Raw genomic sequence first — 15,658 nt, 5'->3', positions numbered from 1 at the left:
GGACTGGCCCAGAGACCCAGTCTCTGTCCTGAGGTGGCAGGAGCTAACTCAATTCTGAACAAACCCTGGGAACCTGGGGCTGCCAGGAGCTGTCTCAAGCAGAAGGGAACTGAAAACCGTGTGCTTCCAGGAGTCTCTGCTCTGGAAGCCTCAGCAGCAGGGCTGGCCAGCCAGCCTCATTCAGCGCAGGGAAGGGGCCCACAGAGAGCTCTCCCCAGGCTTCCCTAACGAAGTAGCGTTTAATAAAAAAAAATTCACAGACATAAAGATCCCGTCACTACCCCCAAAGCTGAATAAGTTAAGTTGTGTCCCTGGTGCCCTGTGACGCACTCAGGGCTCGCCCCTTCTCCAGATGGCAACGATGTTGGAGTCGGTCAGCGCCGTGAGGTAGGTAAAGGTGGAGTTGGCCACCACCGTGTTCACCATCGTCTTGGTCACCGTCTGGCCCAGCGCCTGGGGCTGGGGCCACTTAAGGATCTGGGGGGAAGAGAGAGGGGACTGAGCAGCTGCTTCCTGAGCAGGGCCCCTGGGCAGCACCAGCCCCCCGCGTGCCTACCTGCGTGGGGGCCTGCAGGGCGGCCTGCGGCGGGGAGCGCTGTGCCAGGAGGGGCCTGACGTCATAGATCCACACGTTGCCCTGCTCGTCCCCGCAGAGCACAAGCCCCTTGTCTGTCAGGACAGGGATGGAGCTTTAGGTGGGGCAGAGCTTGGGGGGCAGCGGGGAAGGAAGGTGGCAGCAGGGAAGGAAGGTGGGCCACTCACCAGGACAGGTGCTGAGGGAGAAGTAGGCCAGGATGGTAGGTGACCACTGCAGCCGAGCCAGGACCACCACAGCCACCGTGGGCTGGCTTCCCCGGCCCTGCCACGTCTGGCTCCAGCTCCACAGGCAGATGGTGCCCAGGCTCCCCTTGGAGGCTGACGGGACAAGGAAGAGCTATGCCTGTTGGGGGGGCCCCTCTCCAGACACTTCCTGGTCCATGCTGAGGGCCCCCGCAGAAGCCCTTGGACCTAAACCCCCACCCACAGAGAAGTCACCCCAGAAGGCCTGGCCAGGACCCAGTGGGGTCCCAAGAAGCCAGACTGTCACCGGACCTGGGCTCACTCACCCACGACATCCTCGTTCACAAATGCCAGCCCGTCCACTCTCTGTCCGGATGCCTCGGAGCCCTCAGAGAAGACGAACTCAACTTCAGACACCCTGCGGGGCAGCGGAAGATGCTGGTCAGCCTGGAAGGCTGCAGGAAGAGTCACAAGGGCACTCGTTCAGATCCCTGCCAGGCACTTCCTCAGGACCCATGGTCCATCCAGGCCCTGGAGGGGGAGCCAGTGGGTGGGGTTGGGGGCACGGCCAGGAAAGGCTCAGAAGCCAGGCTGCCCCTCAGGCTGAGTGAGGTGAGCAGTTCGCCAGCCAAGGGGCAGGGGTTTGCTCTGACCCCGAGGGCAGTGTACAGAGTGGCGGCTGACAGCGTGGGGTCATGCTGCTTGGAGAGGCTCCCAGCAAAGTCAGATCCACAAAAGGCAGCCGAGTACCAACCCCAGTATGCAGACACATCTGAGATGCGAGGAAGACATCACAGGACTTGGGGAGGAGGCAGGGCACTGCCACTTGCTGGCCCACTGCCCAGTGCCTGTTGGTCTGTGCCAAGATGTCGCTGTAGATGTCCCCTGCCACCTGCCCTCAAATTCTCCCCTGGCTCTTCCCTGCACTTAGTTTAAAATTCAGCACCTCACCAGGGACCGCAGGGCTGGTGTCCCCTGGCCCAGCCACCTCACCCTTGCCTTCCCTCCAGGTTTCCAAGCTGTGGCCAGGCCTCCCTGGTCAGCCAGCTCCCCCTGCCCCTGGCCCTTCGCGCTTCCCTCTGTGTGGAGACCCTCCATCTGCCCACCTGACCCTTGGGGCTCGTGAAGAGCACAGGCCTGAGGACCTGTTCACCTGCCACTGGTCACCTCAGAGTCCCCTGAGCCTCCCTGCTCTTCTCGGAGCACCTTATTCATCACTGACGTCCATCATGCCTTGTGTGATTTTAATGCCTGTCATCTCCACCAGGCTCTGGGACTCTCCAGGGCAGGGCTTCCCTGCCGAGTACCACCTCAGCTCTCCCAAGGTCCAGGAACCACAAGCCTCAACCTGGCCTTTCCGGGGCCTTATCCCAGCCCAGATACCATCCCCATTGCCCTCTGCTAAGCCTGGGGTGTGAGTTACTGTCCGCACTTTGCAGATGAGGCAATCATGCTGGACAAGGGAAGGTCCTACAGCTGGCGAGTGGCAGGAGCTGGGCAGTGATGATGTGATCACAGCCTGGGGTGCTGGGAGGTGTAATCTTTCCTTGAGAGATAAGTAGGAGGTGTGGACACCCCAGCTCTGCACAGAGGGCCCTGGAAACTGTCTCTGGGCTGCCCAGGGCGGGGGGCATGCTGCAGGCACTACCCCTGGCAGGTGTGCCTGGGGTCAGACCCCTTGGACCTGGAGCTGCTCGGCTCTGAGGACAGGCTTTCGGGGCACCCCCTGCCTGCACTCACCTCCTCTTCTGGGGCTGGTCCAGCCGCACGTCCCAGCAGCAGCAGCCGCTCTCGCAGCCGGCCAGCAGGTAGGCGTCCGGGCAGGGCGCAACAGGGCAGAGGCGCAGGGGGGTGGAGGTGGTATCCAGTGTGAGCAGGTGGCTGCCAGCAGGTGAAAGGCGGGAGGGCATGAGGCCGCAGACTCGGGTGTGCCCACCCCCCGTCCCAGGCCGTCCTGCCTCGCAGCATCACCTGGCCTGGAATTCATAGTCCTGGTTGGGTGTCCCGATGTCCCAGAGGATGATGCGCTTGTCGTAGGAGGCCGCTGGTGAGAGGACGGGAAGGAGAGGTGGCTCTGAGAAGGCCCCACTGCCTCCTGCAGGCTGCATCCCAGGCAAAGACCAGGCTCCCAAGGCCAGCCCCTCCAAGGGAGGGTGGGAGGGAGGGAGGGAGGGCCACAGCTGGGAGACAGGACTCCCGGGCCCCCGTCCTTATCCTGCTCGAACCTAACGTGCCCCACACCAGGCAGCTACGGCTCAGATATCACCTCACCACACCCACAGGGCTGGGGTACCCACCCAGATCGCAGACACTGCCCTGGCTCTGAGAAACCTCCAGGGCTGCAAGGCAGGTTGGGGGAACAAGACAGAATCCGAAGCCGGGTCAGCTGTCCCTGAAGCCTCATGCTTCCTACCGCAGTCTGAGCTGACCTTGGCAGCCAGTGTGAGGCCCGCCCCGGGGAGGAGCCCTAAGGTGCCAGGCTGCAGGACATGGGTACTGGGGGAACCCTGGGGGGAATAGGAGGAGAGGGTCTTACTGAAGAGGTGGGTCTCGTGGGTGGGGCTGAAGCAGAGGGTGGCTATGGCCTTCTTGTGGCCCCGGATGAGCCCACAGCAGAAGCCGGCTTGCACATGCAGCAGCCGGACCAGCCCACGCAGGCCTGCAGCTGCCAGCACGTTCCAGCGCTTCTTGTGGCCGGCCTGTGTGACCACCGTCAGGGCGGTCCAGGCCACGGAGAAGAACTCCTGGGGCAGGGAGGGGAGCAGTTACCGAGGGGCAGAGCTACCTGGGAACCACGGCCCAGCACCAAAGACAAAGGCCACCTGGTGAGCAGGTGGCTGAGTCTGGCCCCTCGTCCTCAACACTCCTGCCCCCAGGAGCCAAGGCCCCGTCCACCACCCCGCAGGAGCCCGGCGCTGGCGCTCACCTCGCCAGGCACCTTGTACTTGTGCAGTACGATGCCCGTCTGGCAGTCGATCACACACACGGCCTCCCCACCACACGTGGCCACGGTCTGCGACGCAGCCCCCACCTGCCCTGTTTGGGAGGTCAGTCTGATGAAAACGTTTCCAGCTGTCCATGGCAGTCACTCCTCCTGACCTGGATGACACTTTAAGCTCTCTGTCCCTCCCTGCTCCCCACCGTCCCAGGTGGCCCCTGTAGGTGGCGTTCCCAGGGCCCCTGCCCCCAAGGGTGTACCCTCGTCCCAGGCCGGCTCGAAGGCGCAGGCCCAGAGCTGGGTTTTCAGGTCGCTGGGGCTGTTGTTCTTGCTGTGGCACTGCAGGAAGTGCAGGGGCTCCAGCTGCAGGACAGGGGTGGGGACAGAGGGTGGTCACGGTTGCCCGGGCCCTCTCTCCCGCCTTGCGCCTCCCTGCCACCACGCGGGGCTCACCTGGCTGCCGTCGGAACCCCCAAGGCTGCCCTCCACCGGGGCCAATGGGGAGGTGCACACCCGCTTCTGGGGGGAGAGGCTGAGTGGGGCGTCACCCAGCCGTCTCAAGGCCACCAGCCTGGCCTGTGGAGGAGGGGGCAAGGGCAGGCTGAGGCGTGGTGACCGGGCACCCGTCTGCGCAGGGCCTGCCTCCTCCCTGTCACAGACTCGACTTCACCCTCCTGGGGTATGGGAGGCAAGGGGTACCAGGGTCAGAGGGAACCTGCTCAAGCACAGGAAACCATCTCCTGGGCACATCTCAAGGACCCCTGCTTCCCTAATGCCTCCTGAGGCAGGAAGGGCCAAGGCATGCCCAGGGAGCCCGGGAGCCCCACGGAACCACTCACTCTGGGCTCCTGGGTAGCTGTGGCTTTGTGGGGTCCCTCTGGCGTGTCTGCCTCACGTGCGTGGGTTCCACCAGAGGCCACCAGCTCCTCAGAGATCATCCGCACCTGGGTGGGAGCGGGCCGTCAGGAAGCCGGGCACGGTCCCGGGGCCTCCAGCCCCTCCCAGACAGCCCGTCAGAGCTGGGAAAGGGTCTTTCCAGCCCCCAGGGCCACCTTCCCGGACCTGCCCTACTCCCCACATCCTCTTGTGGCCAGAGACCTAAAGGCGGCTCAGGCTGTGGGAGCCAGGGAGGAAGGAGCTGGGAGGACCGAATGGCAGCACAGAGGCATGAGGACATACCCGCCACTGGGTGAATTCGCTGAGGGACACGGGCCCGTAGCGGACGTTTCTGACAGCTGACTTCACGAAGTCCGCCTGGGCCTTTGCCTGCTCCTCTGGGCTCAGCGTGGCCATGACCTTCTTCCAGTGAGCTGCGACCTGGCACGAGAGGAACCAGGTTCAGGCTCAGGCCAGCCCAGCTCTCCTGGATCTTCCATGGCACCTCTGTCTCTAAAGATCAGAGGTGTCGCCCTCATCACCTCCGGGAAGCCTCCAGGAACCACAGCCTTCTCGGCTGCACACTGCACAAACCCAAGCGAGCCACAGGGAGAAACAGCCCCTGAAGGGAAAAGCTGGCCCAGCGTAGCGTCACCCTGAGAGCGTCTCAACACCCCCTGCCTGCGCAAGAACAAGAGGCCAAGCACCACAGCCGAGCTCAGAGCCCTGGCTCAGGGCAGGGTCTCAGGACCGCTGTAGTCCCTCTTGGTGTCCTCCAAACACCCATTCTGCCACTCACTCCTCAAGGCTCCCGAGCACCAGGGACTCCTCCCTGTTCCTCACCCTGGTGGTCAGCTCCCGGTTCAGGTTCTCTGCCTTAGAGCGAGTGGTGGAAGCATCCTTGCCGTTGAACTTACGGAGCTCGGGCAGGAGGAAGGTGACTTTCAGGCTGTCACTCACCTGGGGGATGAGGGGAGAGCAGCTAGGCGTTGCGCCTAGTCTGTGGCTGAGCCCCCGCCCATCGAGTGCCTGGGGCTGCTGCGGGCACCCACTTACTGTCAGGAAGGGGTTGCCCTCCAGGCTGAGCTCCTCAAGCTGCGGGAACTGGCAGAGGGGGGTGACGTCGCTCAGCTGGTTGTTGGCGCAGTGGAGGACATGCAGGTGGGGCAGGCCCAGGTCGGCGGGCAGCGTTTCCAGTTGGTTGTTGGAGAGGTCCAGCTCTTGCAGCTGCTTCAAGCGACCCAGGAGCTTGAGGTCCAAGTCCTCTGAGACCAGATTCAGCCCTGATAGGCTGGGGCGAGGCGCAGACAGGGACAACTCAGGGGGCAGGCCCACCGACTTCCCACCCCACACCCACGTCAGCCCACCCCACACCCACGTCAGCCCAGGTGCCTCCGATGGCTTTTCTCTTGATGTTTCTTGTTGCCTGTGCAGCTGATCCCCAACATCGCCTCCATTTATAACTACTTTAGAACTTGAGGCAGCTGGCTACCTCCAAGAGGCTTTTTCCTGATCCTCTGGGGGGGCTCTCTGAGCTCCCCTGTAACTCTCTCAACAGGTTGCTCCATATTCTTTTTGCGTAACTGTCTCCCTAGCAGCCCAGGCCGTTTTCTGGGGCAACGCTGCTCCAGAACACGCCCCCCCCCCCCACGCCCCGACCCATCTCATAACGAGAGGACGGCGTTTCGCCCGAGTGTTTAAAGACTCGGGGTGATAACGGGGGTGATCAGGAAGAGAGAAAGGATCCCAGAGTGTTTTCCGATTGCCGCCGACCCAGGCCCCGGTGGCGGGCAGTGTGGCCCCGGCCCTTACTCCAAGTCCCGGATCTTCCCCAGCCGGTCGCTCTTGGGTCGCCCCCGTTGGATCAGCAGCCGCGTCGACAGGGGGGCCATGGCGAGGAGGCGCGGTCCCCGCGCGTCCGCACCTCAGCACCGGAATCCGCTGCTGGCGCCAGCGTTTGCCTCAGTCCAGGAGGTGGCGCCGCGCGAATCCTTCCGCGGCGGCGACCACCGGAAGGAAGCGGCCCCGCGAGCCTCGCGCCAGGAGCGCGGACTACCACTCCCAGCGGCCCCCGCGGCCGCGCACCTGCGCACTGGCTGCCGGGACGCCGCCATGGCGGCCGCGGCGGTGGCGCCTCCCGAGGTCCTGCGGGAATGCGGCTGCAAGGGCATCAGGACCTGTCTGATCTGCGAGCGGCAGCGCGGAGGTGACTCGCCCTGGCAGCACCCCTCGCAGGTGAGAGGTGGGAGAGGGGACGCGCCCACAACGCCATTCTTCGTGTGGGGAAACTGAGGCCCAAGTTGGCCCTGAAGACAGGTTCCGGATCAGACCGTGTCAGCGGCCCTGAAGATGGGGGCGTTGCGAGGTGAACAGATGAGGGATTTAAGGAGTGAGCTTGGAGTGGAGAAGGGGCTGGGACGTCGGTGCAGTCCGGCCGCGGCTCACCTATGGAACTTGGGGGTAGTCTGATAGCAGTCGTAGCCGCTGCCCCCCCGCCCCAGGTCGGGCTGGGAACCTCACCGGCCTGTGGGAAGACGACAGGACGGGAGCGGACGGTGCCGAAACGAGGGGCAAAGGGTCCCAGAAGGCACTGGACGGAAATGAGATTCCTTAATCCTGCGAATTAACAAAGAAGGACTCAGAGCCTTTGAGCAGAGCAAGGGCCTGCCAGCTGGGGAACTGTTTGGGCCGAGGCCTGGGGAAGGTGGGTGATGCGTCAGGTGAGGGAGATGAGGCCGGTGGAGCCTGACCACGGAAGGCAGGCAGGGCCGTGGTGAGCTCGTGAGGGTTTTAAAGGTAAAGTCACATGTAAACTTTGGAAATCTCCTCTGAGGGAAAGGAGTGGACAAGAAGGAAAGGGGGCTGGGAAGCCAGTGAAGAAACTGTCATGGTGTCCCTGATAGAAGCTCAGAAGGCCCTGTGAAAAACAGTGGCAGTTCCTCAGAAAATTAAATGTAGAGCTGCCATGTGACCCAGCAATCCCACTTCTGGATATGGACCCAAAAGAATTGAAAGCAGTGTCTTGAAGAGATATCTGTACACCCATGTTCATAGCAGAGTTACTCAGAATAGTTAAAAGGCAGAAGCAACCCAGGTATCCATGGACAGATGAAAGGATGAACAAAATGCTACCCATCCATACAACGGACTATTATTCAGTCCAAAAAAGGAAGAAAGTCTGGCACGTGCTACAACACGAATGAACCCAAAAACGTTATGCTGAGTGGAATAATGCAGTCACAAGGCATACTGTATGAGTCCACTCAGGGATAGCATCTAAAGTAGTCAGAGTCACAGAGACGGGAAGGAAAGTGGTGGGTGCGCAGTTCCTGGGGGACAGGAGAGAGGGGATGTGTTGTTTTACGGATAGACTTTCTTTTTTTTAACACTTTGTATTGGAGTATGTTCTGATAGTTTCAGGTGGACAGAGAACGGACTCAGCTATCCATATACATGTGTCCATTCTCCCCCAAAGGCCCCTCTCATCCAGGCTGCCACATAACATTGAGCAGAGTTCCCTGTGCTATACAGGAGGACCTCATTGGTTTTAAATGTAGCAGTGTGTACATGTCCATCCCAAACTCCCTAACTATCTCTCTACCCCATCCTTACCCCCTACTCCCAAGCCCGGCAACCGCAAGTTCATTCTCTAAGTTAACAGGTAGACTTTTGCTAGATGAGAAAGTTCTGGAAATTGGTTGCACGACAGTGTGATATACTCAGCACTGAACTGCACACTTAAAATATGGTTGAAGATCAGTCTTATGTATAAAATACATGTGGTTGTATATATTTCACCACAATTACTTTCTTAATTTCTATTTCTGCTTTATTGACTATGCCAAAGCTTTTGACTGTGTGGATCACAATAAACTGTGGAAAATTCTGAAAGAGGTGGGAATACCAGACCACCTGACCTGCCTCTTGAGAAACCTATATGCAGGTCTGTGAAGAAAGCTGATCGCCAAAGAATTGATGCTTTTGAACTGTGGTGCTGGAGAAGACTCTTGAGAGTCCCTTGGACTGCAAGGAGATCCAACCAGTCCATTCTAAAGGAGATCAATCCTGGCTGTTCATTGGAAGGACTGATGCTAAAGCTGAAACTCCAATACTTTGGCCACCTCATGCGACGAGTTGACTCACTGGAAAAGAGTCTGATGCTGGGAAGGATTGGGGGTGGGAGGAGACGGGGACGACAGAGAATGAGATGGCTGGATGGCATCACCGACTCTGTGGACATGAGTTTGAGTGAACTCCGGGAGTTGGTGATGGACAGGGAGGCCTGGCGTGCTGTGCTTCATGGGGTCGCAAAGAGTCGGACACGACTGAGCAACTGAACTGAACTGACTGAACTGATATGCAGGTCAGGAAGCAACAGTTAGAGATGGATGTAGAACAACAGACTGGTTCCAAATAGGAAAAGGAGTACGTCAAGGTTGTATATTGTCACCCTGCTTATTTAACTTATATGCCGAGTACATCATGAGAAACGCTGGGCTGGAAGAAGCACAAGCTGGGATCAAGATTGCCGGCAGAAATATCAATAACCTCAGATATGCAGATGACACGACCCTTATGGCAGAAAGTGAAGAGGAACTCAAAAGCCTCTGGATGAATGTGAAAGAGGAGAGTGAAAAAGTTGGCTTAAAGCTCAACATTCAGAAAATTAAGATCATGGCATCTGGTTCCATCACTTCATGGGAAATAGATGGGGAAACAGTGTCAGACTTTATGTTTTTGGGCTCCAAAATCACTGCAGATGGTGATTGCAGCCATGACCCTTACTCCTTGGAAGGAAAGTTATGACCAATCTAGACAGCATATTAAAAAGCAGAGGCATTACTTTGCCAACAAAGGTCCGTCTGGTCAAGGCTACGGTTTTTCCAGTGGTCATGTATGGATGTGAGAGTTGGACTGTGAAGAAAGCTGAGCGCCGAAGAATTGATGCTTTTGAACTGTGGTGTTGGAGAAGACTCTTGAGAGCTCCTTGGACTGCAAGGAGATCCAACCGGTCCATCCTAAAGGAGATCAGTCCTGGGTGTTCATTGGAAGGACTGATGCTAAAGCCAAAACTCCAATACTTTGGCCACCTTGTGCGACGAGTGAACTCACTGGAAGACTCTGATGCTGGGAGTGATTGGGGGCAGGAGGAGACGGGGACGACAGAGAATGAGATGGCTGGATGGTATCACCGACTCGATGCACATGAGTTTGGGTGAACTCAGGGAGTTGGTGATGGACAGGGAGGCCTGGTGTGCTGTGATTCATGGGGTCGCAAAGAGTCGGACATGACTGAGTGACTGAACTGAACTTTCTTAAAAAAAAAAGCTTTTGAGACCTCACCAGAGGTCTGGACTGTGCTCATGGCCGAGGGTGTGGAGGTTCCCGGCACTGCAGCGGGTAGCATTTTCCCAACCTGATGCCTGAGGAACAAGTAAATGTATAGAAGGAGTCCTTACTTTCTGTGTGTCCCGCGTGAGGTGCCAGGAGGGCGACGCGGTGGTTCAGAGTCAGGGGTGCTGGCAATGCCTTGGGGAGGAGGCGGGGCACTGGGCAGGGAGCACCTCCGACAGCCGCATAGATCTCAGGAAGTCTTGGCTCACCCAACCGGAAGCGCAGAGCAAAGACTGCCTGGTAATTGGCCAGGCTCCTGCCGGGTCACTGGCCAGAGGCCCTGCCACAGGAGGTTGTCAGTCTGGTACTCCTCTAGGTGACTGGCAAGTTCTGCTCTTCTTTTTTAATTTTATTATTTTTGTCTTTCTTGAGTCTTCATTACTGTGTGGGCTCCTCTCCTGTTGTGGAGCGCGGGCTCTAGGGGTGTGGGCTTCACCACTTCCCGCCCCCAGGCTCTAGAGCACAGGCTCGGCAGTTGTGGCACACCGGCTTAGCTGCCCCCCTGTGAGCGGGGTCGTCTGGGGTCAGTGACTGGACTCGCGTCTGCTGCCTTAGCAGCGGATTCTTTACCGCGGAGCCACCTGGGAAGCCCTCTATCCTTTCTCGATGAGAAATTCAGGGAGCACCCATGGCTGCCGCCGTGTCAGAGAGGCCCCAGCGACACCCCCACTGCATCTGGAAAGAGCTTCTCCCTCTGGCCTCCCAGCATGTGAACTCACCCCCGGGCAGCCCGAGGCCTCAGCTTTAGGGGAGCAGATTTCTCCAGCTCCCCGTCAGGGCCACCTTCACACAGGCCCCACTAGCCTGGGGGGGACAGACAGTGCCCACAGCAACAGCGTGGCCTCGGAGGCTGCTCCCCAGCTGTGCAGCCTTGGGCTAGTCCCTTAACTTTGCTGAGTGTCAGTCACCTCACCTGCGAGGTGGAAGACGAAAGAACGGGCCTGTGTACTCTTCCTTTTTACAGACGAGAAAGTCAGCAAGGCGGGGGCTGGGCAGGGGTCCCACCTCCATGGAGACACCAGCTGCCCCCCAAAGTGCTGCCAGGGAGGGTGCACCACTGGACGGGGCAGCTTCTCAGGGCGCAGGTGCGGTGTGAGCCAGGGCTCCAGAGGCTCTGATACCGCTGTCTTTCTTTTGCAGAAAACACACCGGTTCATTTACTACCCTGACACTGGCTGGGCCGTGGGGGCTGAGGAGTCTGACTTTGAAGGCTGGGCCTTCCCCTTCCCGGGTGTGACCCTGATCGAGGACTTTGTGACCCCGGAGGAAGAAGCTGAGATGGTGCAGCTGATGGACCGCGACCCCTGGAAGCTCTCCCAGTCTGGGCGGAGGAAGCAGGTAGGCTGGGCCAGAGCAGGGTAGGAGGGAGGAGGGCTGGGCCGGCCAGAGAGGGCAGTCAGGCCGCAGGGCCCTGCAAGGCACCTGACCCTGGAGTCCCTGTGCTTATCTCCTTTTCCATGCCTTCCTTTGTAGCCACCCACTAGAACCATTAGCGGACAAGCTGACCTAAGGCTGTGGGAGAGCAGGGCTGCTGAATAGGCGTGCTGGGGAAAGGCCCAGAGCATGGCCTGTTTACCTTCCTATGAGTTGGGGCTCAGAAGCAGATGGCCCCCCAGCTCTCTCTGCCCTCTCCCTAGCTGGCCTAGTGTTGGTGACTCTCATGGAGTGCTTCTTTTTTTAATGAATTAATTAAATTATTTATTTATTTTTGGCTTTGCTGGGTCTTCATTGCTGTGTAGGCTTTTCTCTTAATTGCAGCAGGTGGGAGCTACTCCCGAGTTGCGGTGTGAGGGCTTCTTATTGCAGTGGCTTCTCCTGTTGCTCTGGGGGCTTCAGGACTTGCGACTCCTGGGTTCTAGAGCATTAGGCCCAATAGTTCTGGCTTTGTTGCTCCGAGGCATGTGGGATCTTCCCGGATCAGGGGTCGAACCTGCATCTCCTGCATTAGGAGGCGGATTCTTTACCACTGAGCCCCCAGGGAAGCCCCGTGGAATGCTTCTAAAAAGCTGCCAGATGCCCCCACCCACGTTGGCAGTTCTTCCGGTCAGTCATGAATCTCCTCACGCCTATTCCTACAGATACTCTGGCCTCCAAACCCTGAATCTTCCCTTTGTTGGGATCACAGCCCCCTTCTCCTTGGGTCCACTCCTGTCTCCTCTGTTCTCATCTCCAGCAGTCCTCGCCCCCTCCAGACAGCCATTGGCCCCCTTTCCACGTTCCCTGCCCGCGCCCACCCCCCAACTCCCCCCGCCCCCCCCGCCAGTTAGTACAGGCACTCCCTCGGGTGTCCCTCGCCCTGTCTCCTCTCACTTTGTCAGACTCCTTCCGCTCACCCACAGCCCTGGTCGGGTCCAGCCCCCAGGCCCACCCCCAGGCGGCCCCCTGGGCTCTGGCTCTCCATCCTGAGCCGGGGCTTTTGTATTCAGAGCCGTGCTGACCTCCCCAGCTCGTTGCTGTCCTTCCAGTCCTCGCTCCCTTCCTCCCTCTCCACTGATGACCGGGCCTCTCCGAGAAAATAGATCTACCGAGGGTCCCTTCTCTCCTGTGCCCCGCTTCCCTCCGAGCCTGTCTTCAGCTTCGGGCTGGTTGCCGCTTCTCAGAAGCCCTCGTCCAGCTCCCTTCTCTCAAGGTCGGCTCTCCCCCACCGGCCTCCCAGGGAGCTGCATGTCTCTCGTCTCTGCCACAGAACTTCCCAAAGTTAGCCGTTCTGTCCGGCTCCTCTCCTCCCGCTCCCTCTTAACCCACTCTGAAACTGCCTCATCGCCGACCCCACCCCTAAACCCAGCGGCTGGTTCTCAGGCTCAGGCCTCTCCTCCCTCTGCAGACACCCCTAGCTGATCTCAGCGAGGCCCGGCCCCACAAACTGAGGGCGCGCGTGCTCATGTCTCCAGCCCCAGCTTCTCCTGCTTGTCAGCCCTGAGCTGAGCCGGCGCATTCTACCTTCCACCTACTCAGACCAGAAACCCTGGACCTTTCCACAGTCCTGTCTGTCTTTCACGGGTAATTCCTGTCAGCTCTTTACTCTTTGCAAATGTGTCCTGGATCTGAGAACGTTCACCCCCGGCCGCTGCTGCCACCTGCCTCCCACACTCCCTGCAGAGCCATTGCCCCTCCTGTTGGTCTCAGGAGGAGGTGGTCCCACCATCTGGTCAGAGTCGCTGCTCTACTGCAGGCCCTCCAGGCCTCCCATGTCAGTGTGAACACAGAGGCCTTCCCGTGCCCTGAAAGGCCCTGTGCTGGCTGCCGGCCCAACCTGTGTCTTTGCTGCTGCTGTCCCCACGGCAGTCATGCCAGCCTCCCAGCGATTCCTTGGGCTCCGGCTTCTCTTCTTTCTGCCTGTTGCCCTCCTGCCGGCTGCTGCCGACGGGTCGGGGTGACCTGAAGGAGCCAGCTGGCCCTGGCTCCTGCAGAACAGAGAAGGAGACTCTACCACCAGGTGGGGCCACCCTCCACCGGAGGGGCCCCCAGGGAGCAGGAGTGTGCTCCCCTCTTACCCCTCAGATCTGAGCTGTATTCTACAGGACTCCTCTCTCGTGTTTTTTTTTTTTCTTTTAGATGGAAGCCACCTACCATAAGGTCCCCCCATTTCAAGTGTATAATTCAGTGCTTTGATTTTCATGTGCAGCTGTCACCACTGTCTAGTTCTGGAACATTCTCATCACCCCAGAGGAAACACACACCCATTGCCAGTCACTTTGCATTTCCTTAGCCCCCAGCGACCACTTACCTGCTCTCTGTCTCTGGGTCAGCCTCTTCTGGACATCTCTATAGCTGGGGTATGACCCTCTGTGTCGGGCATCTTTCACCAGGCGTGTTCTCAGGGTTCATCGCTTTGCACCCTGTATCAGGACTTCACTGCTTTTTGTGACTCTCAGCCTTATTCCGTTGTATGGATAGACAACTCTCTGGTCATCACTCACCGGCTGGTGGACACGGGTTGTTTCCACTTCCTGACTTTTTTTATTTGCCTGTACCGAGTCTTAGTTGCAGCATATCTAGTTCCCTGACCAGGGGTAGAACCTGGGCCCCTGCATTGGGAGCTCGGAGTCTTAGCCACTGGACACCGGGGAGGTCCCCACTGTTTGACTTTGTCAGTAGCGCTGCTGTGAACATTCGAGTACAGGTTTCTATGCGGATATGTTTCTATGTGGACATGTGTTTCCACTCTCTTCAGTGAGGCTAGGAGTGGAACCGCTTCTGGCTCCTTGGGGAACTCTTCTCCCTTTTGTTCTTGAAGCCCAGCTGTGCCCAGTGTTGACCAGCTGGGTGACACTGCCTTGGGTGGCACCCTCCCACCTGCCCTGCCTGGCTGCCCCTCCTTCCTAGGTCCTGACCCCTGCCCACCGCGTCCGGGGACACCATCCAGACAGGGGCCTCCTGTCTCTAGCTCTGCTTCCTGAGGTGCCTGGGCTGAGACGTCCTCCAACACTTCATACCCCCCTCCCCTGCTTTGTTTTTCTCGTGGGCGTTTACTGCCACCGGATGTTTGCTGTGTGTGTTTATCTCGGTGGTGTCTGGCTCCTTCTGCCAAACTGTCAGCTCCACGAAGTCAGACGTCGCGGCTGGCCTTGGTCTCTGTGACTGGACTCTTCCGCCCTGGCGTGCGACGCCATTTCCGTAAACTCATCCAGCCCCCGCTTCCTTCTCGTGCTCATCCTGCAGGACTACGGCCCCAAAGTCAACTTCCGGAAACAGAAGCTAAAGATGGCCGGCTTCCGAGGCCTCCCCAGCTTCAGCCGGGAGGTGGTGCGGCGGATGGGCCTCTACCCCGTGCTGGAGGACTTCCGGCCCGTGGAGCAGTGCAACCTGGACTACTGCCCGGAGCGGGGCTCAGCCATCGACCCGCACCTGGACGACGCCTGGCTGTGGGGGGAGCGGCTGGTGAGCCTCAGCCTGCTGTCCCCCACCGTGCTGTCCATGTCCCGGGAGGCGCCCGGCAGCCTGCTGCTCTGCCTGGCCCCGTCCGACTTCCCGGAGGCCCTGGTGGACGGCGCGATGGCCCCCAGCCGGTCTGTCCCGTGCCAGGAGGTGGAGGTGGCGGTCCCCTTGCCCCGCCGCTCCCTGGTGGTGCTTAGGGGAGGCGCGCGGCACCAGTGGAAGCACGCCATCCACCGGCGGCACGTCGGGGCCCGGCGCGTGGGCGTCACCTTCCGGGAGCTGTCGGCCGAGTTCGGCCCCGGAGGGAAGCAGCAGGAACTGGGGCAGGAACTCCTGCAAATGGCGCTCTCCTTTCAGGGGAGACCCACCATGTGAGCCGCCGCCCGCGACGGGGAGCAGGCAGCTGGGCCTGGTGGAGGCGTTGGCTCCCCAGAGGACCGTTGGCCAGCATCGAAGGGGGCGCCCAGCACGAGGGTCTTTCTCAGGTCTTAAGGGGAGACTGCTGGACACACCCTGGCGCCTGGCAGCCCGAGCCCTGCCCGGGATGGTTTCACGGTGAGGGGCCTCAGGTCGGTCCCTTTTGACCTGCGTAGTGGCCACTTGTTTGGGTTGTTTGTCACAGTTTGAGTGCAGTGGCCTAATTTGAGCTTAAAAATGGTTGGTGTCCTTCAGGCTGTTTTCTCCTTTATCCATTTGTCTTAATGAGGTTAAAGGGTAACCGAGGTTAGAGGTTAGGTAGCATCACCAACTTAATGGACATGAATTTGAGCAAACTCCGGGAGATAGCGAAGA

General features: G+C 59.4%; 2 protein-coding genes across 2 annotated transcripts; one reads left to right on the top strand and one right to left on the bottom strand.

Moving 5' to 3' along the window:
* Nucleotides 1-220: 220 nt before the first annotated feature.
* On the bottom strand, nt 221-6,620 carry LRWD1 (leucine rich repeats and WD repeat domain containing 1). The gene is made up of 15 exons (XM_055410100.2): nt 6,407-6,620; nt 5,651-5,885; nt 5,438-5,554; nt 4,898-5,035; nt 4,558-4,662; nt 4,172-4,294; nt 3,979-4,081; nt 3,707-3,816; nt 3,317-3,524; nt 2,752-2,824; nt 2,521-2,661; nt 1,107-1,198; nt 763-915; nt 557-669; nt 221-477 (listed from the first exon to the last, which is right to left on the bottom strand). The coding sequence occupies exons 1-15, from the start codon at nt 6,484-6,486 to the stop codon at nt 331-333; spliced, it is 1,938 nt and encodes a 645-aa protein (XP_055266075.2). The 5' UTR covers nt 6,487-6,620; the 3' UTR covers nt 221-330.
* A 50-nt stretch (nt 6,621-6,670) lies between these two features.
* Nucleotides 6,671-15,532, top strand: ALKBH4 (alkB homolog 4, lysine demethylase). The gene is made up of 3 exons (XM_055410111.2): nt 6,671-6,829; nt 11,129-11,326; nt 14,651-15,532. Exons 1-3 carry the CDS (start codon nt 6,707-6,709, stop codon nt 15,239-15,241), a joined length of 912 nt encoding a protein of 303 aa, XP_055266086.1. The 5' UTR covers nt 6,671-6,706; the 3' UTR covers nt 15,242-15,532.
* The last annotated feature ends 126 nt before the right edge of the window (nt 15,533-15,658 follow it).

Source organism: Moschus berezovskii, chromosome 27, assembly GCF_049115385.1.
Source record: "Moschus berezovskii isolate FMDL1 chromosome 27, NW_MosBer_1.0, whole genome shotgun sequence".
NCBI classification, from domain to species: domain Eukaryota; kingdom Metazoa; phylum Chordata; class Mammalia; order Artiodactyla; family Moschidae; genus Moschus; species Moschus berezovskii.
This window is presented reverse-complemented; position numbering and strand designations above follow the sequence as displayed.